Here is a 24,499-nt window from a genome sequence, read left to right on the forward strand (position 1 = left end):
TTTTCCAAGGCATCTAGTTTTCTATCTAACATTTTAGTAGATCTCCAGCTCTTAAACTGTAGCACTGGTCTACAATTTTTGAGAAGTCGTCTGCTTCAGAGATAAAATGTGATATTTATTATGTATTTTGATGTGCTGAATTCAAACATGACAATTAAAACAACTGATTGGCTACTGTTTCTAAGATATTTAAGTTTTTACATTTTATGTCTAGGTATATTGTGTAGATAGTAGAGTTTTAATCATAAATTGTAAACCTTCATGTGTTTATGGTTGCTTTACATGATAATATTTCACCTGTCCTGTTTATGTAACACTTTAAAAATCAGCAAAAGGATTATATAAATAAAATTTATTATGAAACAAAAGGCAAAAAACTATTATGTACATAGTTTAGTCCTATTCAGTGTCTACTCGGCGCTTCTTGGCTTATCTCTTGTATTCATTAAATGGAGCATCTCTTGTCACCGTCCAGCAATAGTCTGCAAGCACTGATGGGCTCCATTTGCCCTGATAGCCTGCCAGGAGATTCCACTGCTGTAGTCTGGAGCCCAACAGCTCTGCCTTACTCTTGGGTAGTTCCAAATCCCTGACAAGGTCATTCAGTTCACCTTGTGTTATGAGGTGTGGTTCAGAGGAGGAGGATGGGAGAAAATGTGGGTCCTGTGACACTGATGGTTCAGGACCAGAAGTTTCATCCTCTTCCTCTTCCTCATCTAACTCAAGTGAGAATGATTCTGGTGCATCAGGAACCAGCAGTCCTTCTCCGTGGGGTACTGGGCGTATAGCTGATGGAATGTTTGGATAATGCACAGTCCACTTTTTCTTCTTTGACACACCTTTCCCAACTGGAGGCACCATGCAGAAGTAACAATTGCTGGGATGATCTGTTGGCTCTCTCCAAATCATTGGCACTGCAAAAGGCATAGATTTCCTTTTCCTGTTCAACCACAGCAAAGATTTGTTGCAGCATATGTGTGGGGCCCACCTCTTGTCCTGATCTCCAATTTTGCAGCCAAAATAAAGGTGATAGGCTTTCTTAACCATAGTGGTTATACTGCGCTTTTGTGATGCAAAAGTCACTTCACCACAAACATAGCAGAAGTTATCTGCACTGTTCACACAAGAACGAGGCATCTCTGCTCACTTTGGCTAAACAGAAATGTGACCCTTTGCAAAATCAAACACTGACAAATAAGAGAGCACGACACTGTATGCTTTCTAGAGCTGATATAGGGCAATTTGTTCAGCAGAGTGATGTAAGCTTCGTTATGATTGCATCATCCATGACTTCTAGGAATAATATGATGCAATTCATATCATGTATGATGCAATACTAGCTTCAGATTGCATCATTCATCGTTTTGCCTAAAAAGCAGGTACTGTCCAAACCCAGTTATAGATTTATTCATAGATCCAGTCAAAGATGTATTTTAGTCATTTCTGGTTTAAATTGAGATCCCTTCCCTTTATAACTCACTTATCCTCCGCCATTCCCAAGTCAAGGGTCGTATATAATGACCCAATAGCATATATTGAAAACTAGAGCCAATCAACAATTTTAAGCATCATTTTCGTTCTTAGTGACCCAGAATTAGTAAAGTTGGACTACATTTATTTCAGAAGCATTTTGGCTGTAAAGCAGTGTAGGTTGGCACTGAGATTACATCTGAGTTGAAAATTCTCAATTTTGTTCTGGTGCTGTGTATCTTCGATTTCCATACATTTAGTTTAGTGCATGCTGCGGATACCTTTCCTATCTTGGATGTCACTTCTTTCTAGAGGTCTCCGTTGGATAGTATGGTGCTGCCAAAGTAAATGAACTGTTCTACTTTCTTGATGTTTTTGTCTTCTAATATATTATTGCTTGACATCTGGTTTTCTAAGGTGTTTGTTTTGGTATAAGTGATTTTGAGCCCTGCTTGGCCTGCTGTCTTTGCCAAGCTGTCTGTCTTTTTTTGTAAGCTTTTTGGGGGTGTCACTCAATAGTATGATATCATCAGCAAAGTCTAGGTCTTATTTTGCAATCTCCCTATGCTAGATCACTGTTTGTGATGCTAATTATTCTGTCCATGGCAATGCCAAACAGTGGAGATAGAATGCAGCCCTGTTTCATGCCAGTGTCCATAGTGAACCATTCACTTCTCAGGTTGTTCTCCCTTATAGCACTCCTTGCATCACAGTATATAGCCGTGATGATGTTGATGACTTTAACTAGAATTCCGTAACACTAAGGAATATTCCACAACGTATGCTTATGCAGGCCATCAAATGCATTTTGAAAATCAAGGAAACTGATGCTATGGGGAGCCTGCCATTCTATACATTCTTCTATGATGGCTCTAGTGTGACTATCTGAACTGCACAGGATCTCTTGAGCTGGAAGTCAGCCCATTCTTCCCTAAGCATTGCATCCACTGTCTCTTTTATCTTGTGTAATATCACACTGTGGAAGACTTTCTCTACAACAGAGAGAAGTGTAACTCCTCTCTAGTTGCTACAGTCAGTAAGATCACTGTGATAGGATGCTTGGAGGGCAGCCTAGTGATTAACACACCTAACTTCCAGCCCATTGCTTTGCTGACCGGACAGCAGAAGCAGGGCTGGCTCCAGGCCCCAGCGCGCCAAGCACGTGCTTGGGGCGGCATGCTGTGGGGGGCGCTCTGCCGGTTGCCAGGAGGGCGGCAGACGGCTCCAGTGGACCTCCCGCAGGCATGCCTGCGGATGCTCCACTGGAGCCGCGGGACCAATGGACCCTCCGCAGGGACACCTGCGGGAGGTCCACCGGAGCCGTGGGACCAGCGAGCGGCAGAGCGCCCCCCGCGGTGTGCCGCTGTGCTTGGGGCGGCGAAATGGCTAGAGCCGGCCCTGAGCAGAGGTGTCTGGTTCCTGACCCTAGGCTGGGAACCTTCTTTCCTCCACCCACATCTGGGCCTCAGCTCTTAAACAGTTGTGCTGGGGGACCCAGGCTTTTCCTGTCCACTGGTTCCCAGCCCAGAGCCAGGCAGAGAGTCTAAGTCAACTGCCCTGGGCTACTTTCTACCTACATTCCTTCCATTTGGGACATGGCCCCAATAGTCCAAACAGTCTGTGGTGTCTCACCTGGAGTAGTATCCTCTTGTGGACATTTTGCAGCACCTTGCCATAGCCTCAGGTCCCTCTGGGTAGGCATGGATGTAAGGATGGAGGGGGCCTATCCCCACAGTGCCCTTATGGTGAAACAGTAAAGTTCACTCACTGCTAGGTGCTCCCAGTCCCCTCAACTGTCTCTCTCACTCAGTCAGGAACACAGTGCTTCTCCCCTAGTGGTTGCCCTGTCTGTCTGGCTTCTGAGCATACGTGCAACATGCTCCAGGTGGCATGTGACTAGGATTCATCACTGAATTTGGTCCATTGGTTGGATCGTTAGCTTCCCTGGCCCAGGCTGGGCACTGACGGGAAGCATGACATGGATGCTGATCCATGGCCTCCAAGCTCGTAGTGAGACTCCCCTCATGTAGAGAGGCAGAGCTACTTCCTGCCTCTTCTCCAGTCTGCCCTGATCTTTGTCTTTGTTTTTTTGGTGCAGCAGCCTCATCATACAAGGCCATGACCACCACTTTCTTCATTCATTTCTAGCCAAGTTTTACTTGTTGTTTGTTTATAGCCTTTCACTCAGTCTAGTATCCTGAAGGAAATGCAACAAGACTCCCCCCCCCACCGCCCCCCGCTCCCCTGCATTCTGTTGTTCTGACATTCTCACTAGTCCCTTTAGGAAAAAATCTTGGATTCCAAGCTGACTCCATTTTTCATAAAGGAACATTTTTTTCATTGAATATTGCCCACAATGCCACATGGTCAAGAAGTTTCTTTGGTTCTGCACACATTACATCTGTATGTCTTTTGAATACAGTTTACTTACCATTTAAGACACAATGACCTCTTAACACTCTAAAAATGACTACTTCACTTTTTCTATCATGACTGTACAGCATAGTAATTATCTTTGATTTCTGAGACTACATCATAAAACCTTCATCCTTTCATTTCCTTAGTCCAGAGTTCTTGCCATCCCTTCACAAACTCCTGCATAGCCACACTTTTTAAATTTTTTATCTACTTTAAGCGTATCTTAATATTCACCTGCTCATTTTCTAGAGCTTGTTTTGCTGCTTTGCTGGCCATCATTTGGGGATGGGTCCTGCTTTGAGCAGGGAGTTGGACTAGATGACCTCCTGAGGTCCCTTTCAACCCTGATAGTCTATGATTCTATGATCTCATTTCCAGGTATTCCAATATGCCCCGGGATCCATGCTATTTTCACACAAATACCTGCTTGTATTATTTCCATAATTAGGAGCATTGTTTCACTTACTAATTCATCTCTGCTTTCCGAAGTCCCTGTTCTGATTATCATAATGCCTGACAAAGAATCAGATAAAATTACTGCTACAGCCAGTCAGATATCTCTAATCCAGGTTAGTGCCAACATTATCCCCATATGTTCAGCCATCGGAACAGTCATGTAACCTGATAGCTTTTGAGATTTCTAGATTCCAAGACTGGAAACACAGAAGGCTGTTCCCTCTCTACTCATGTTGTCATCTTTTCATCTGTCCGTACAGTCTTGACAAAGCTGGCCCCATTTTTCACAAATAAATTAAGAAATTTCATTGGTCATAATTAAGGCTGTGTATCTGTCATGAGAGTCACAGAAGCCACGGATTCTGTGACTTTCCGTGACCTCTGAGACTTTTGCAGTGGCTGGTGTGGCTGGCTCTGGACCAGCAGCAGCAGCGGCAGTTTGAGTGTAGGAAGGGGCTCGGGGCTGGGTTGGGGTGCAGGGTGGCGCTTACCTGGGGAGTGCTCCCAGGAAGAGGCTGGCATGACCCTGCAGCTCCTGACCTAGGCGGAGTGGCCAGGGGACTCTGTGCGCAATCCCTGCTTGCAAGCACTGCACCCTCAGCTCCCATTGGTTGTGGTTCCTGGCCAATGGGCACTGCACAGCCAAAGCTTGTGGTGGGGCCTGTGTGCAGAGCCCTCCTGGCCGTCACTCCCCCTAGGAGGTGCAGGGACACACGGAGCTGGGTAGAGAGCCTGCCAGCCCACCAAGCCCCCCACCTAGCACAACAGCAGGGATCCCAGGTCATGTACCAATGCCTGCCCCCCCTGCCTCCTCCCAGCACCAGTGGAGATCCCGGACTATGCGCCACTGTCCGTCCCCCCCCAGCACCAGTGGGAGTCCTGGGCCATGCGCCACCACCAGCCCGTCCCCCACCACCAGCAGGGGTCCTAGGCCCAGGGGCGGCTCCAGTCCCCAGCACGCCTGCGGGAGGTCCGCTGAAGCCGTGGGACCTGCAGACCCTCCGCAGGCAAGCCGCTGAAGGCAACCTGCCTGCCGTGCTTGGGGCGGCAAAATATCTAGAGCCGCCCCGGCCTAGGTCATGTCCCCCAACACCCAGGGCAACCCCAGAGCGCCCACCTCCCCAAGCACCCGCAGCCCCCAGCCCAAGTTTTAGTTAGGAGTATATAGTACAAGTCATGGACAGGTCCTGGGCCATGACTTTTTGTTTACTGCCTGTTACCTGTCCATGACTTTTACTAAAAATATCTGTAACTCAAATGTGGGTTTAGTTATAATGTGTGTGTGTGGTTTTTTCCCTTGGTTTTTTTCATACAACTCAAAGTCCACAACTGGGGGAATAGTTGCTCAACTGTAATTTAATTTCTTATTACTTAAAAGTTTTAGTTCTCTCCATTTTTCTTTTTTACAGAAGTCCTTTACCCATTTTTTTACCTTGATAGTATGAGGAAGTTTGTAGCAATCCATATAATTTTGTCCACTAAGCAACCATCAATGCTCATAAAACTGTTGTGAACTTCTATTTTCATTATTCCCTTTTACCTTTGCCCAAAGGGTTAGGTCTAATAGTTTCATCCTGACATTTATAGGTGCTTCTCCAGTGGCAGGAAACACAGCACTGGTGTTGTTATCATTGTACTACATGCCAATCTCAGAGTTTGAGCCTGAAGGAGTTCCAAGAGTTGTCTTTGAGGCTGAACCAAAAGCTTGGCATCCATAGTCTAAAACTGGTCTATCAATGCTCAATACATCATCATCAATACCTTCTTATCTGCACCCCATTTGTTTCCAAGTACACATACGTTATTCACCCTATTTTTACACTATTTGTGATCTTTCCAAGTTAATTTATAATCAAATACTACTCCTAAAAACATAAACTTTTGAACTACTTGACTTTTTCACCATAAAGAAATAAGTCCCGGTCTTTCTTGATCTTCTTCCTGGTTAAAAACATTACCTTAGTTTTTGCAAGTAAGAATTTAAATCCCCAGTCATTTCCCCACTTGGAAATTCTCTAGAGTGCCTCATTTAGCTTTTGAATGGCTACTTTGCTTTTTATGCTTAGTTCATACAGCACAGTGGTCTGCAAAAAGGAAAATACCTATCCCTGTCTGCACACTCTCTGGGAGTTCATTTATCATAATGGAAAACAAAGTAGGGCTGATAATACTCCATTGTGGAATTCCATTTGTAAACATGTAGGTTTTTGATAAAGCTGTTACCACTTTGATTTGTATAGTTCTGCCACATTAAAAAAGTCCCTTATCCATCAAAAAATTCTCCCTTTTATTCCAATTTTGGCTAGTTTATATAGGAACCCTTCCCCCCATAGCATGTCATGTGCTTTTTCAGCATTCAGGAATCTTATAATAAGATTCTTAGTCTTTCTGGTTTTTTGTACCTCCGTTTCTAGTCTTGCCTTATCGTCAACAGTGCATCTTCCTTTTCTGAAACCACTTTGTACCTCAGTTATAACATAATTTTTCTCCAAGTATTCCACTAGTCTTACACTTTTCATTTTTCCTATACATGATGTGAGGGCAGTAGGACTATAAGCAGCAGGTCTCATTTGTACCTTACCTGATTTCCTAATTGGTATCACCAGTGCTTGTTTCCTTTCTATTGGCAGCAGTCCTTTTTCCCATATAGCATTATATAACCACAGCAGAATCTTAAGATGCCCTTCTGACAAGTGTTAAAGCATTTCATTACTTATATTATCTTTACCTGGAGATGGGTTATTCCTTTTTCTAATGGCTGCAACAAGCTCCAGAATACGACAATTTTTGTTAAACACATCATCAGTATTTTTTTCCCGGCCATTTAATAGTTCACACTTTTCCTTTTTTGCTCATGACACTGATTGTTTTGATTCATGTCACTACTGACCTTTTGGAATTCTTTTGCTAAAATGGCTGTATTTCCTTAGTTGGAGACCTCTATTTTATTGTTTACAATAAGATCAGGTATACACTTACTTTTACTTCAAATTCCATTCATTCTTTGCTTATACATTTCTGAAAGCTTTGAATCTTTGCTCAATTTTCCACAGACATTTCTCCAACTTTCTTTTTTTGTCTTTATGATAATCTTTGTGCCACTGCCTTACATCTTTTATAAATCATTAAGTCTTTACTATTCATTGTGTGTTTTGCCTGCTTGTATGCCTTATTTCTTTCCTTGATTGTTAATTTGCAATCCTCATTCTACCAGGGAACCAGATTTATAAATTGGGGGCAATTTGATGTTTTGTAGATGGCCAGATCAGCTGCTATTGTAATTCTTTTTATTATGTTGTCATCGAATTCTCCTAGGTTTTCACTTGTGCATAGATATTCGTCACATTTAATCTTGAAAAGGCCCGAATCAGCTTTTTGAAAATTCCATCTAGGAACTCTTTCTGTGTTTTTGACATTTCCTTTGCCTTGGTACTCAATATTTCTGGGGAAGAGTTCATTCACATTTTGTCATCTTTATGAATTTCCCAGCTGCATTTGCTAACTATATTATTTGTTGCAATTCCCAAATGCAAAAGAGAAAAGGATCCATCCTCTGAATTAAATCCTGTAGGTGTTCCTGTATTCAATATTTCTAAGTTATGCATATCAATAAATTGTTCTAAGCATTTACCATGTAGGTCAGTTTTCTTACTTCTCCATAGCTCATCGTGACTATTAAAATCTGTGCAAATTATTAATGTTTTTTTAAATTACCTAGTTTTTCCAATTATAAAATAACTAATTTTGTACATGAATTATAATATTATAAAGCCGTATATGTGATTTTGTTCTGCGTGGGAATATCAATCGCATTATATTCAAAATTGAGTTTCTGCACATCTATTTTGACATAACTGAGTCCCTCTTCTATAAATATACAGACCACCTACCCTCTTCTGACATACTCTGGAGGGATCAAGGGGCTATCATATCCCGGAAGACTGAACACAAGTTTATTTGTTAGCCATGTTTCTTGCACACACATTGCATCAGGCTTCCCCATGCCCCCCGCCCTTGCAGTGCTGGCTTTCATAAATTCCTGTCCATGATTATTACACTATGCACATTCCAGCTAAAGATCATTAAGACCATGTTATTTAAGCTGTATTATTGCCTTCCTTTAAAATCACATGAATGCAGTCTATCAAGAGAGTGTTTGTCTTTAGATATTTCCCTGCTGCTTTTGCTATGATTTTAATCCTTTCAGGGTTTTTTTCTCCATCTTCAAGATGCCGTAAATCCTCAGCCCTGACCAGAGATGAGTTCTGCTGCCCTATACATCTTTTTCCTTACTTCAGACTTTTTCTTTTTCTATTTTCTGCAGTGGGTACCTTTTTGCTAGCCTCCACAAATGATACTTTTTGAATGATTTTAACCTGTTGTATTTCCATAGCTCTTTCTGCTACGGCACATCCTTTATATGTTGCATTGTGCTTTCCCCTGAAATTGCTGCATTTAGGTTCTGTTCCTTCTACACAGTTCTCACATGAGTGATTTCCTCCATATTTTCTACACCTCATTGTTCCTTTACAAATGGCTGCTGCATGTCTAAACCTTTAACAAATATAACACTTCATGAGGGGAGGGGGAATATATGATTTAACCCAGAAAGACTGATACCCCATTTTTATCTTATCTGGAAGTGTCCCACCTTTAAAGAGCCATGCATGCAACCATAGATGGCTGGTTTTTCTCCCTCTCTCCTTCTAAGTAGGCATTTAACAAACAATACTTTATCTTTACCTTTTATCTTCATCTTTATCTTACTCTTTCTAACATCATCCCTATACGAACCTAGCAGCACTCCATACAACCCTTCTGGCTTCTGGCAGGAATGTAGGCAGTTGGCAAGTAACTTCCATTTTCCCTAAGGTTACAGTTTTAAGTTTTTCAGCTTGCTCCTTATTTGTACATTCTACCAATTCTACCTGCATTCTTTTAGCTCTTTGTATGTCACGAACCCTTCACTTTAATCATTCTGCCATTTTCAGGGGGTTAACATATGTTTTCAAATCTTCTGTCATCAATCTGACAATTATGAAATGTTGACTTGCACTGTGCTTTTGTTTTTTCATTCCTATGCAGTCTTTCTTCTTTAAATCCTGATCTATCTAGTCTTGTTTTCTTTCTCCTGAGCTGAGACCATTCCTCATTCCCTGCTGCTTCTCCTTCACAGTCCAAGGAAACTTTCTCTCTCATGCTACCTCTTTCATTGTCAGTTTCAATTTTCAGCTTTGTTTCTGCTGGGCCTTCCAGCCAGTCTGATCCTGCAGACCAGCCTTGCTGTTTTGAGTCAGACACCTGCACTCAGAATGATTCCAGTTCAGCCAGCCCCTCACCAAACTCAAGTCATCCCATATTCTCCCTTTCTCTTCCCACAGCCAGATCAGCCCAGATACCTCAGCCTAGCCTTTCTCCCAGTCCTAAACAAGCCAGGTTGTCTTTCTTCCCTCTCCAGGTCTGGCATTGGCTGTAGGTATAGCAAGGCACCTAGGCCTACAGGCTCTCTTCATCCCTTTTTCTGCTGGTGTGAGGTTTCTCTGCTCAACCACAATCATCCTTTTGAGTAGTGTGACAATGATTCCATGTTTAACACTATGCAGTATGCATATTCAATAATCTCAATTAGACAGAGGCAGTGTGACTTAGCAAACAAGACATCCATCATGGGACTCAGAAGACCTGGTTCTATTCCTAGTTTTGCTATTAGCCTGTTGGATGAGCTTGGGCCAGTCACTTCACCTCTGCATGCCTTGATATCCTCATCTATAAAATGGGATAGTGATTCTAACCTCCTTTGTAAAGCACTTTGAGATCTACTAATGAAAAGAATCCTAAAAGAACTGGGTATCATTATTAAGTGATGTGCAATCAGTGGACTCCAGAGTCAGCAATAATCTTGGTCCTAGTGGATGAAATCCTAGCCTCACCGAAATCAATGGGAATATTAGAATTGATGTCAATGGGACCATGACATTATCCAGAGAATCTATATGTGGGGAAAGACCATTTGTTCTCCTTACCTTTCTTTTCTCTTGCCTGCCGCCTTCTCTGATTGGATGCACAGGTTTATTACAATAGTGAATGCAAGTAATGACTGTTATAGTTAAGAAGGCAAATATATCTTACTATTTTGCTGTGTGTGTATACATAGTGTTAAGTGGAAATAATATATCACATTTGGCGATAGCTGCATCCTTTCTCTCATTAGTATGAGAGATTCTGTAAACTTAGTTGCTAAATTACTTTGACATCCTGATGCATCTGTCGCTTTTACCTTAAATCAATAAGATCTTTTATACTCAGTCAAGCAAAATTTGTAAGACAAAACTGCCTGGGGAGAAAACAGGATGATTCACTGGGTGTCTTGGTATTATTATGTTACTGTGATGAATGAAGACTTTGTTATCAAGTACTGGTTTGGAGGAGGTCAAACTGAAGATTCTTTCTAGTTAGATTGTAAACTCCAGTAGTGTCCATCTTTTTCTCCTAGGTTTGTACAGTGCCAAGCACAACTGAGTCCTGCTCCATGACTAGGGTTGGTAGGCACTATGGTAATGCAAACAAATGGAAGAGGATGGGTAAAAATCTCCAACAAGTTTTGGCGCTTCTACCCATAGCGAGTAGGAGATTTTACAGAGCATTACGTGAGATGTGGGACTGAGTCAGACTGATCTAACAATAGCCATAGAGGCCAACTCCTGTTCAGCTGAAGCTGTATGCCCTCTTGATTTGGGTTAGCAGATAAAACTTAGATGTATGAGGAAATTAAAATATGAGTCTCTTGGCGAAGGCAGGAAATTCTTTGCTTTCCAGTGTTAAGACTAACAGAGAAGATAGCAGAAAAATGTCATTGAAGCTAGGTTTTTTCTTTATTTCTGAGCTGGTGACCACAGAAAAACAAATAAACAAATTGAGCACCCACATAAAGGCTCACTAGAACAATAATTGACAGATCTGCATTCTAGAGAGCTCCACTATTAATTGGTATATTTGTTTTCTGCTAAAGTCTCCTGTAACTGATCTATATCCTGCTATAGTTATAGTTTCTGTGTTACCGTTTCGGTATGCACAGTGCACAGAACAGAGGTTCTTAAACTCTTTCATAGTGGTGACAACATCCTACTTTTGTTAGTAAATGTCTTTTATCTAGTGACAGGTTTAGAGTTAGTGGGGTCCTGTGCACAGCTTCATTTTTGGGGCTGCCCCCTGGGGACCCCGCCAAGAAAAAGATCATTCTCTCTTATCTCCCCCGCCTTCATTCTTTTTTTCTTCATCCTTCTCCTATATTGCAAGTAATAGGAAGTAAATGAAAATAAAGTGAGGTACCATGATTGGAGCAGGGGGTTGGGTTACAGGAGGGAGTGCGGGGGTTGGCTTTGGGAAGTAGTTTGGGTGTTGGGTGTAGGCTCTGGGCTGGGGCACGGGCAGGGGCTTGTGGTGTGGGAGCAGGTGAGGGGGCAATATTTAACTTGGGCAGCGTGGCTCCCAAAGCGACCGGCACACATCTCTGGCAGTAGCTCCTAGGCTGGGAGGTCAGGGGGTCTTTGAGCGCTGCTGCCCACAGGCAATGCCACCACAGCTCCCATTGGCCATAGTTTCCAGCCAAGGGGAGCTGCGGAATCGGCACTTGGGGTGGGGGCAAAGCACAGAGACCCCCCCCCAAGGAGCTGCAGGGACATGCCAGCTGCTTCCGGGAGCGGCGTGACGCGAAGGGAGAGATGCAGCATGGGCAAGAAGTCACCTTAGTCCTGCTGTGCTGCTGCTGGCACATCACCGCGCGCCCCTTGGGGGTGGGGGGCAGTGGGTCTCTGCGCACTGCCTGAGGTGGGGGCACTCTGCGCAGCTGCCTCCCCTAGCCAGGGGCATGCAGAGATGTGCCAGCAGCCAGCCGCTTCCAGGAGCAATGTGGGGCCACCAGCCACAGAATGCAGGCAGCCTGCCTGCCTGAGCCCTGCTGTGCAGCCTGCAGGTTGTCAGATGAGATTTGTCCTGAATTTTGGGGGCCCCCTGTCATTGGGGCCCCCCTGCCACCGCACTGTTTGTTTCATGGTAAATCTGCCTCTGCCTTTATCATAAAAACAGCGAGAATGATTAAATAAATACATAATCAGATGGATTAGTATAGTAGTATCATAAACACCTACAGTGATTTAGGTGATTTAGGCACCCAAATCTCAGTTTTAGGCACCACTGCGAACCCCATACCCTTGCCTGGCTGCTGCCTAACACTGTTGGTCTCAAAGCTCACTCACCACCTAAATTTTTGCTGTAAAAGTTGTCTTAGAGCCTATCTCTGGGTATGTGCACTGTTGTCTCACTCTAGGCATCTGGATGCTGATTACATCCCGAAGCCCCCGAGCAATCCATAAAGCAAGGGGAAAATAGGCATTCCTCTACCTATCTAGACTGTGGGACTTGATTCGGTAGGGATGCTCAGCGTTCCAATACCTAAGTCCCCTTATGGATCTAGTCCCAATTCACTTGTGACACTGGGCAAGTTCCAAACTCTGCATCTGTTTCCTTACAAGGCTCTTTGTTTTTGGTTTTTACCTATTTTTAAATAATATTTCCCAGATTTTACAAAAGCTGTTAGTTTTCCACTGATTTACACCTTAATTTTCGACAAAAAATATTGATTATGTTAAGAAAATCAATACATTACATTAGGAAATTGTGTTTATGTTAATAATAAATTAGTGTAAATGCCAGGCTGTCTGCTAAAGTAAGGCAATGTAGCAGAAGCTACTATATAGGCACACACAAATAGACATGTGCAATAAACTATGGCATTTAACTGCTCTTACTTTCAATAATCTTAGGGTAACACTACACAGTTAAAAAAAAAAACCCCACAGCAGCAAAGCTCAGACCCCAGGTCAACTGACTTGGACTGGCAGGGCTCACATTACAGGGCTAAAAATAGCTATTTGGGCGTTTGGGTTCAGGCTGGAACCCAAACTCTGAGACCCTTCCCCATCACCTCAGAACTCAGTTGATCCAGGCTCTCAGACTCGCTGCCATGGAATTCTTTTATATTTTTTTTCCTGTGCAGACGTACCCTTATGTTTCTCTATTTGTTGCTTTTTTCCCTGTGCTCCTGTCTCCCAATATTTACCCAGAAAACTATTAATTTAATTTTATGCACCAATTTTCACCTAACTTTAATTTTTTTTGAACAAACACCAATACGTTCCAGGGAATTTATTTAACAAAACATGAAAACAGAGTGCCTTGCCTATCCATAAAATGATATTTGGCCACCTTTGTAAAGAATGTTGCGTTCTGCTATATTATTTTCCTCCCTCAAATCTCCTTTGCTGTGATGCCTATAGAAAACTGAGACCGCTGCTTAGGGCATTGACCAATATTGTCTCATTGTTTTCTTGCATTGTCCCCATCTGTCTGTAACCAGACATTGCCTCCTCTAATACTTAGATGGTGAGGTCTTTGGGGCAAGTGCTGTCTTTTTGTGCTGATTTTGGCCAGTGCCTAGGGGCTGTCCATAAATTATGTACTGCATAAGCGGGAATGGGTGGGCTCCATGACGGAGTGTTTGCTTCAGTGTTACAAGGGGGAGGGTCTTGAAAATCACCAAAAATATGTTATGTAATTTATGGACAGCCCTCCCCTCCCAGCCCAATGGAGCCCTGCTTCATGATTGGGTCTCCTAGCTCCTGCCCCAATACACATAACTATAGGCTCTGGGGGCCCCTGGAGCAAGTAGCTAAAGCCAGTAGGGAAAGGCAGGTGGGTGCAGCAGGTCTATGGGCATTCAGCCCCTTGCAAAGCGAAGAGTCCGGTGGCACCTTAAAAACTAACAGATTTATTTGGGCATAAGCTTTTCGTGGGTAAAAAAAATCCCACTTCTCCAGATGCAAGTGAAGTGGTTTTTTTACCCACAAAAGCTTATGCCCAAATAAATGTGTTCGTCACTAAGCTGCCACCGGACTCTGCCTTGTTTTTGTGGCGCCAGACTAACAGGGCTACCCCCGGACACTGGCAAAGTGGGGGCCAGCTCCTGCTTCTCCTGGGAGTTGCCCAGGGGAATTTTGTGGCCTGGCTACACCAGGAGCGGGACTGAGCCCCCGGCCCGCCTGTCTCGCCGGCTGCCGCTAGAGGGACTGGGAGGGCGCAGGAGCTGGGCCAGCGGCCGGAGCCGAGGCGCCTCCCGCCTGCCAGGTAGGGGATGCGCTCCAGGGAGGACAGAGCCGGGGCGCGAGCGAGACCCAGCAGAAGCGCCGCCCCCAGCCGCTGCTCTAGCCGGCTCAGCCCGCCAGGGGCCGGGGCTGCGGACCCGACCCTGCACACAAAGCAGTTAACCCTTCCCGCCCCGGCCCCCGCAGGGAGGGGAAGACGCGCGCTGGCTGCGGGGAGAGGCGCGAGGGCCTGAGCAGCTGCCGCCCCCTCCGCCGCTTGAGCGCTGGGCAGGCAGGAGCGCGGCGGGTGCAGCCGCTGGGGGTTGCTCACGGTCACGGCTGGTTGCCCGAGGGGGGATGAGACCCCAGGCCGGGGTGGGGAGCAGCCCCCTGTGTGCCAGCGGCTGCCCGCTTCCCACTCGTGCCTGCGGCGAGGGCGCCGCGGGCCACTGGTGACCCCTCGCTTCGTGCCCGGGCGAGCCGCTGCGCTGCTGCCCGGCCTCTGCCTTTGTCTGGCCCCACCTCGCCCAGTGCGGGCCCCTGGCCTGGGTCCTCCCCCTCCCGGCGTGTGTGAGCGCCCGAGGGACCCGCCCGCCCCCATAGGGGGGAGCTGCGAAGCCCGCTGTGACTTTGCTCCCTGCTCTGCAGTATTTGGGGGGAGCCGAAGGAGGGAGATCGCAGCTGCTTCCTCCCTCTCCAGCTGCGGACAAGCCCACTGCGGTGCCAGGGTGAACGCTGCCTGCCTGCCTTGGGGCCGCCAGGTGCCCACAAGTTTGGGCACAGAGCAGTTTCGCAACCCCCCCCCCCCCCAGCTCTCCCCCGCCACTTGTGGCCTCCCCGCTTGCAACATTCAAGCGGGATCAGGAGGAGGAGGCGGCGAGCAGGGGTGGATCACTCCCACCCCCGTGGGACCACGCTTGAAACTCTTGTTAGGTATGTGGTTTCTAGGTCAGCCGCAGCACGCTGGATCCGGCTAGGAAGAAGCTGAGACATTTGAGCAGGAACCTGCCTCTAGAGTAGCCGCAGAAGCAGCAGCTCGGCAGCGCCATGGAGAACGTGGAGTTCAGAGGCGGACCGGAGAGATTTCCAGACAAAGATCCTCGGCTGAATGCAGTGTTTGTGGATCAGGGGCAGATGATGATGATGATGGTGGAGCAGAGGGGAGGGGATGGGTACAAATTGGTGGAAGTGTTGCTGACTGGAGGGGCTCCTTGGGGCTTCACCTTAAAAGGAGGAAGAGAGCATGGGGAACCTCTCATCATCACCAAGGTAAGTTACCTTTGCAGGAGAGCGAGGGCTGTTACCTGACACGTTCCGCCCATTTTTCTTATCTTTAGTTGTATGTAATCTCTCCTTTCCCCCACCTTTCAGGTTAACCATATCTCTATAGTCGTTACACGACCCAAACAATAGGCTGGCATAATGAATGACAATCATGGGAACACTATACTTGTATCGACCCTTGCTGAAAACCCTCGCAGTCTCTTTAACAAGCGTCTCATATCATGATCAGGCTTAGAAGCTTGAAAGTTGGTCAACAATTTTGAGAAAAGTGCATGATAAGAATATGTCCTTTGCCATTTTTTGTTGCTCTTGGTCCTAATGTGAATTGCAGTGTGCCCGTGAACTTAAGGGGGATCTTTCTCGGCTGGAGTTTTTTAGTTTCTTGCTTAGTGGAAGACATTTGCTTGTTGCTCGTAGTTCCTGCTTGATCACATACATCATGGGTTCATAATTTCCTTAACCTTCTAATAGTTCCTTGTCCAAACGGTACAGCTCCCCTTTCCCCAGTAGTGTACTGCTCAATCTTGTCTCATTTCTCCTCTTTAGCACTGGCCTGCACCTGGAATAGAAGAACAACGGCGGGAGGTGGTGGAGGGGGCCAGGGATGTGTGAGAATGTAAATAAACAAAGCAATAAACTTCCCTATTAGGCTGTTGTGTTCTGTTGCTTGTTGGAAAAGTAAACCTAGGGGCACAAGTGCTTTAGCTGTACTTCTATAGTTTTAGTTTATTGACTACTTATGTAATTTTTATAGTGTAATTGTATCAGAACACTACAGTATTCTTCATTTGTATACATCAATACTGCTATATATATTTGACAGGGTTTTGTCTGACATTTCATTGCACAGTTATGTATGTTCAGAAAAACTGTTCTTTTTGTCAAACCCATATATAAGGCTATACCTAATAGCTATTTTTTGGCTACAGCATATCAGCTTTACAACTTTAAAAACGTTGCTGGTTTAAACGTCTAGAAAACAATTTGTTGCTTTTAATTTTCTTTTTCTCCCCATCAAAAACCTTTCAATTCATTCTGAATGGCTGTTGAAATATTGAGAAAATGAGTGCAGTGAAGGAACATTTTCCCTCACCATCCATAGTAGAAATTACTTTAGGCTTTTATATTATTGTACAGGACACAAGCCAGGAAAATTCAAAGTAAAGGCTAGCACTCATTGTCCTGATGCTGAGTTTTCCATGGGAATTTTGTTAATTTTACAAAATATTTATTTAGCATAGTATTTTAAATCTGATTTAAAACAAAAGTTCTCGTGGAACATGATTAAACGTTGTATGAAAGAAAGAAAATGCTCTTGGATAAAAAGTGTCTATGTATGTGTACGCTGAGTTTCACTGTTATATATCATGTATATTTCAGTTTATTAGGCACACATTACTTACTTGACAAGGGTACATTATTATATGTTTTCTAAGAAGTTGACAATTGTGGTATATGTTTTGACCCAAGAATTCCCTTGTATTTTCTTAAACAACTACATCAAAATCTAACTGATGGTTTAAAAACCATGAAGGCAGTTGTCTTGTTATGCAAGCAAAAAACAAAAACAGACCCTTAGTCAAAAAAAAAAGTCAAAATATATTTTTCTGAAGCTTTGTTATGGGAGAAATACAACTCTTGGTCTGCCAGCTCCAGGGACATTTTGCCTGTTGCCTGTTCCTATTTTACAAGTACATAAAGAATGTGAGAGTCAGCAAATCCTTGAACATCCCAGAGCAAGAACTTTTCTATTGTTATTGCCATACTAAGTAGGTTTTTTTCTCTCTGTGTATGGGTTTACAAGTTTATGTATTCTGGACTTCCCAAATTAGGGCTTATCTAAACAGAAAAGTGAGTGTCTATCATCTATGTACCTTGCCTCCAACCATGTACCTTTAGTTTTAGGGCCCAAGAACTCAGAAATTTGAAGATTCCAAAGAAGAGGACTTGTTGCTATGTTAGAGTCTCACTTTTGGAAGTGATTCCTATTCTGAAGATTCTCACATAGTGGGGCAGACAAGGGCATGATTCTGCAAAGATGCACATCTATAACATTACTGTTGTAATAGGACAGTCCTCATAAGCAAAGATACACATCTGTTTAAGCGTTTGGAGTCTTTGCATGTATGTCCCTTGGGTGTTTGAGAACCAAGGATGACCAAGGTGTCATCAACTCATGGAAGAATTTTGTGGGCTAAAGGTCTGCTTCCCTGTTTTTCCTTACCATACGCAGGACAACTACTACATAAAGGGACACAACTGGCTTAAAAATCATATCTCTGTCTGAAAAGTAGCACCTAAGATTACTATAACTGGAAAAGATTAAAAACAGAATTTTTTCCCCTCCCGAAAACCCCATAAAAGGAGTAGGGAGACTATCGGGCAAGGGTAATTTCTAAAACTAGTCCTGATTTTCTTTTTGAATTGACTGAATTTCAGTTTAACAATCTACCAAGCTATCAGAATGCACTGAGGGAAAGGCATGCTAAACTGAAGAAAATCTATGTTTAAATCTCAGTAGAGAGATAAGTATGTGTGCCATAAGCATTGGAATGTTGGGAGCAGGAAGTATTTTACTCATCCAACTCGCAAAGAAAGGTCAAACTAGAGTCACCTTACTCATACCCATTAACAGTACTAATAGCGTATCCCATTTAATTGGGTGCTTAAGCTGGCTCATTTCAATATTTCTTCTTACCCTGCAACTAAAACAGAAAACTTAAGGTTCTACCTACCTACTTCAGGAGCATACTTCTGAGTTCACACACCACATATTGTGTGTGTGTGGGGGGGGGGTTGCTGGTAGGTTTTTGGTTTTTTTTCTCTTTTGATGCAATGATCATGAAGAAAAATGGTACATGATACAGCTTGTTCAGGTCTTGAACATAGTCGGTCTTCTGAAACTCACCCCACCCATATGCAACTGCATTGTTGACTAATACTTACATGTATTTTTTCAGTGTCTTTTGGTTTTACTATCCTCGCTTGACAATAAAATCTTAATCCTGAAAGAAAAAGTAGGGATTTTCAATCTGGTTTTGCAAATCTTTACATTAAAAAGTAATAGTATTATGCTTTGTATTTCTTCCAGAGCTCTGTGCCTGTCTTCTAGAGCATTCCGAAAATTTGCCCCAAAGGCTACTTATTTTTGCCTAATATGGTAACTTTGAACCTTAAGGAAGGGGATTGACTTTTTATAGCAACTTGCAGAATCTCTACTTTACCTGGACTACCACTCTCTCTATTGGTGTGACTTTTAACTGTCTCATTTTCTTTTTTTAAATGAAGCAAGCAAACACTGAATTTAAGAATGAAAACCTCAATATTGTCATGATGAACCTTTAAAAATAATCTCTTTGTTGACAGCTAGCTAGTTTTAAAATATAGTTAACTTTTCTCTTTTAAAATGTCTTTTTGATAATAATCAGAAAACGTACCTGTCATTCCCAGGTTTGGACGTGGGGGATGGATAGAAAATATCAATTTGGAATTCAGTTCAATACTGACAACATATAACGAATCACAAATCATCCTGGAATTAACATGATCAAGATAACTTTACTGATAATGCATATGAAACATTTGCAGTGTATGCTTAGAGTTTGATGCATTGTAATGCTGATACTACTTAAAAGAATTACTTTAACAAGTGCCTGCAGCCATACCTCCTCAAGCTATGATCTCTGTAAACTAATCAAGGTTGGGCCTGGTTCATATTTGGATGAGAGACCTCCAAGTGAAATCTGGGTTGTTGCAAGAAGTGTTGCTGATTCTGTAGGTGAAACTCTTCCCTCTGAATCACTGGTGAAGGAAAGCTCCAACTGGAGATGTCACCTTTAAATCAGAAGCAGACATAGCCCACGTCCAGATTAACCTGCCGTATCGGCGGGTTAAAATCGATTGCTCGGGGATCGATATATCGCGTCTAGTCTAGACGCAATATATCGATCCCCGAGCGCGCTTACATCGATTCCGGAACTCCATCAACCCGAACGGAGTTCCGGAATCGACACGGAGAGCCGCGGACATCGATCCCGCGCCGTCTGGACGGGTGAGTAATTCGATCTTAGATATTCGACTTCAGCTACGTTATTCACGTAGCTGAAGTTGCGTATCTAAGATCGATTTTCCTCCCCTAGTCTGGACGAGGCCTCAGAGTCCTGACTACTTTTTTCCATTAAAAATTCCACAATACTTTTCTAATGGGCATGCGTGCTGGTGTTTTGATTTGTTCTGTGTTTGTACATTGGGATCCTGGTTCATGACTGGGGCTCCTAAGTGCTATGAAAATACAAAGAATAAGTGTAATGGGAAAATTGTAATTTGAATATTTACATTTGATGTAAAATTTCTCTGTTCTAACTAGATAACAGCATTCTCCCGTATTTTCTGGCTGAAATGGTTGTGTAGAGCTATTTCATTTCAAAAGTAGCTGCATTTCAGCAGTGGGAGAAGAGACTGCTGTTTTTTATAAAGAATTTTTGAATCCTGTAACTTTAAATACATGATATAAATGAAAATAATTTTTTTGTTTGTTTAATGATTCAAGTGTATCAGAGTTCTTTTTCAGACTAATGGCTATCCATTTGTACAGAATTCTGTAGGGAGACTTCTGTTTCCTCGAGTATAAACCAATCATTTCATTTTGTACAAATTAGTCATTTGGCAGGCTGGCTAAATGGCTCATTGATTGACACTACAGCTAGGTGAAAAGATCAAGAATATATGTGCCAAGGATTTGGCTCGGTTGCTCTTTTTTTTTCGTATGTACGTATAGAATTTTTTAAAAAAATGAATCCTGTCCCCTGACACACAGGATACTGAAATCTTGTTTTTGTGAGTTTTAGCATACATGTGTCCTCTAGAAAAGAGAGACCAAGACTCTGTTGTCTATTATAATTAAGGCTTTTTGTTGAAACGAACACTTACCAGTAATACTTTTCCAAAATAAAGTGCAGATTTGCTAGTAACTATAAAACTAACTTTATATTAGTGGGTAAAATGCTGTATGTTTTCTGCTGTGTGTGCAAAAAAAGGACCACTAAGGTAAATAGCTGATTCACAGGTTGTTAATAGTGCTCTACCACAGAGCTCAATATGATCTCTAGCTAGTGAACTTTTCATTCTTTTTTTGATGAAAATGCACGGGGAGCAGAGACGGTATTAGCTTTAGACCACTTCCTCTTAATGATTGTCAGCTATATTGTTCATTTACATAACCCCATCTCTAGGAAAAAGCAGTAGACTATAAAAACCAGTAGTTGAATATGTAGAATCACACCTGAAATACTTCATGCCTCTCAATTTTCTTCAAACCCTTGATTTAGTTCTTAGAGTGGAGCTGCTCTTTGGGATAGTACTATCTAAATCAAACCTTCCCTAAAACGCTACATTGTGTGTACCGCTCTCTGGCTTTAGAGCATTTTTAGGGAATATTTACATGTTGAATGAAGATTCTGAACATGGACAAGTAGTATCCTGTTGTTGTGGAGTGTTGGGGGTTGTTTTTCCAGCTGTTTTTCTCAGTAGGCAGAAGTTTGCCATCTTAAAGGTTTAGAGAGAGACAAGATGGGTGAGATAATATCTTTATTTGGATCAATCTCTGTTGGTAAAAGAGACAAGATTTCAAGCTACACAGAGCTTTTATTTACTGTGCTGTTTCTCTTAACCCTGGCTGAGTGGCTTGTCCCAAAATCTACCCCTTTGTTGTTCTTCAGATCCCTCCTTAAAACTCTCCTTTGCCGGGATGCCTACAAAAAGCTTGACAATGGTTAGGCTGCTGGTTAGCTGAGACCACTGTCTATTATACTGACCAGTATTGTCTCACTATTTCCTCACTCTTCCATCTGTCTATATTGATCTGTTTCTTGTCTTACACTTATACTGCAAGCTCTTTGAGCAGGGACTGTCTTTGATCTGTCTTTGCACAGTGCCTAGCCCAGTGGTTCCCAAACTTTAACAGTCTGTGAACCCCTTTCACTGAAATGTCAAGTCTCACGATCTCCTCCTAAAAATGAATATTTCCAGGGATTTTCTCCTTTACCTGAGTATAAATTATAAAAGCAATGATCTTGGAAATATAAAATTTGTTTTTATGACATGCTTATTACACACTATTTAGTATTATTATTTATCATTACAGTATTTTATTACATTATGAAAACAGCAACACTCTTCCAAGATCTGACTTTTGTAGCTTGTATCACTTTGAATAAGCCTGTTATAAGACAGGGCTCCTATGTTTCATCAAGGAGTATCAGATGTGAAACAGAAGGAAGGTATTTAAGAAGCCAACTCAAAGAGTTCCTCCCACACAAGCATTCAGGGCTTGAGCAGTCCAGGCAGACAACACATCTTACAACAAAGCTTGAACTTGTTCTTCATAATAATTTTAAAAACAATCCCAGCTGCCTATTTAATTTAAAAAACAGCAAAAAATATCCACCTCCCTTTCCATTTCTTATAAGGAGTCTTGAAGTTTATATCTCTTCAGTGTAACAGATATGCTTGCTTTGATCTGCTTAGCTCTTGGAAGTCCAGGAACTCTAGGCTGCTGGCCCCGTGCTGCCCGGGATCCCTAGGGACAGCTCTGTCCGCCATTTTGTAATTTTTCCCCGAGAACCCCCTGTAACATTTAGCGAACCCCCAGAGGTTCATGAACCCCAGTTTAGGAACCACTGGCCTAGCACAATGGACTCCTAGATGTTATAATAGTATAAGAAAGGGGATTCCACAGTGTTAAGGTGAAAGCAATGCAAGTGAATATGGTTTTGGGTTGTATTACTTTTTCCTTTCTGCCCCCCTGTGGCTTGGGTTAAAATATTCTGGAAAAGCTAAGTTGGTTCCGCTCCTTCTATGAGGTCCCCAGTGGTACTTCGGGTAAGGAAGGAGCTTAATGCCACATTGGCATTGTCTTTTCTATGAGGGCTTCTACACAGAAGAGTGAAGAATGTCTTATGTTAAGTAGAATGAGTGTTCCTTTGGTTTGTCTATCCATTGTGTCATTTAAATAGCTCTGCCTTGATTTACATAGTGAAGGCTTTCTTACTTGAACAGTCGTGGTAACATTAGAAACTTTTCCACAGGACAGTATCTTGTAATGTATTAAACTGCTGGCAAAAACATAACTGGAAATGTATTATCGTTCTTCATGTTGTGCCAACAGGAGGACTGAGATAAGAGAGAATGAATAAAATGGCTTGTGACTCACAGGAATCATCTTTAAACTTGGCTGAGAAGAGAGGCTAAAAATTCCCTCTTCTCAGAAGTCACAGGGTTCTGCTTTGACTGATGTGTTCTTTGACTGATGTGCATGTAGTTTTATAAACAGTGTGTGTAATACTGAAACAGTACTTAATATTTTTTTCCTTAGCACCTGTCACTGTTTTAAAATGATACAGTAGAACGCATGTTGTTGTGTGAAGAATCCTATTTGTCACTAGCAAAAAGGAACACTTGCTGCTGTTGCCTTGCTTTCCTCCTCCCTCTACCCTCAACGCACTCAGTTATGTATAGGTGCCTGGCCTGATCAACCATTGGTTCTTTAAAACAAATAATCAAATGAAAACAGCCAGAGGAACTAGCCACACAGTTCCCACTTATAGAAATTGTGTGGCTAAATCCCCTAGCCAGCTTTAAACGTATCAATTTATTATTTAAGTTCTCTATCAGTGTAATACAAATAGTTTTGCCTTGTGTCTGTTGCCACTATTCTGACACGATTCTCAAATATATCCTGTTACAGAAATGGTACCAATTACAGACAGAAAAAATTAAAAAACAAACAAACAGCAACAGCCTTCTGATAGCTGTAGTAAGTTGTCACAGTGTTGCTAAAATATGTTGTTAACTAACTAGCTGAATGTTATGATTGTGCATTGCTGGGTTTTTTTTGGTAGTGTTTGTTTTTTTTGGTTTTTGTTTGTTTTTTACTCAGTATGGCTCAGGATTTCTCAAACAGGGGTCGCCGTTTGTGTAGGGAAAGCTCCTGTCGGGCCAGGACGATGTGTTTATCTGCCCTGTCCACAGGTCCAGCCGATCGCGGCTCCCACTGGGAGCAGCAATCCGCGGCCAGTGGGAGCCGCGATCGGCCGGGCCTGCAGACGGGGCAGGTATACACATTGGCCCGGCCCACCAGGGCTTTCCCTACACAAATGGCGACCCCTGTTTGAGAAACCCGGGTATAGCTTGTGTCTTTGCAGTGTGTTTGCCACTTTAGCTGCATCTGTTTAAAAAGTGAGTGTGGGAAAGAACAAGTGAATGAGAAGTGAAGTTTAGTCATGAATAGATGAGAAGAATATAACCAGCCTGTTGTCAGTGAGCCAGTATTACCTCACTGCTCCTGAGTTCTCGCAACAAGTTCCTTTTCTTGTGTGCTGTGCTCCTTTCTGTGTATTCTTGTCCTTATTTCTTAAGGTGTGCTTTGTGTCATCATGCACATGACCCTAGACTTGTGGCTTATTCATTACAGAAACTTGAGACAGGCCCGAGCAGTTCAGCAGAACTCTTACTCAATGTACACCTCATGATTAAGGCTTCAGGTTTGTCATGGAGGTCATGGATTCCGTGACTTTCCGTGATCTCAGTGACTTCTGCAGTGGCTGGTGTGCCTGGCTCAGGGGCAGCTCAGGCAGCCCCTGTGCCAGTTGCACTGGCTGGTGCAGGGGCAGTCTTGGGCCACCGCTTCCTGTCCCCCCGCCCTCCCGCGCGCAGAGTTTGGGTGTGGGAGGAGG

General features: G+C 43.2%; 1 protein-coding gene across 4 annotated transcripts in view; it reads left to right on the plus strand.

The window, feature by feature from the left end:
• The first annotated feature begins 14,490 nt into the window (after positions 1–14,490).
• Positions 14,491–24,499, plus strand: part of SHROOM2 (shroom family member 2) — a 195,717-nt gene continuing 185,708 nt past the window's right edge. For 2 of the 4 annotated variants that reach the window (XM_030572508.1, XM_030572498.1), the window contains exon 1: positions 15,092–15,752. In XM_030572508.1, the coding sequence (XP_030428368.1) occupies positions 15,531–15,752 (222 nt within the window). In that variant the 5' untranslated portion in view covers positions 15,092–15,530. Of the gene's footprint in view, positions 14,527–15,091; positions 15,753–24,499 lie in introns of those variants that run through there. The other 2 variants (XM_030572478.1, XM_030572487.1) reach the window with 2 other exon arrangements.

This window comes from Gopherus evgoodei, chromosome 1 (genome assembly GCF_007399415.2).
Source record: "Gopherus evgoodei ecotype Sinaloan lineage chromosome 1, rGopEvg1_v1.p, whole genome shotgun sequence".
Classification (NCBI taxonomy): domain Eukaryota; kingdom Metazoa; phylum Chordata; order Testudines; family Testudinidae; genus Gopherus; species Gopherus evgoodei.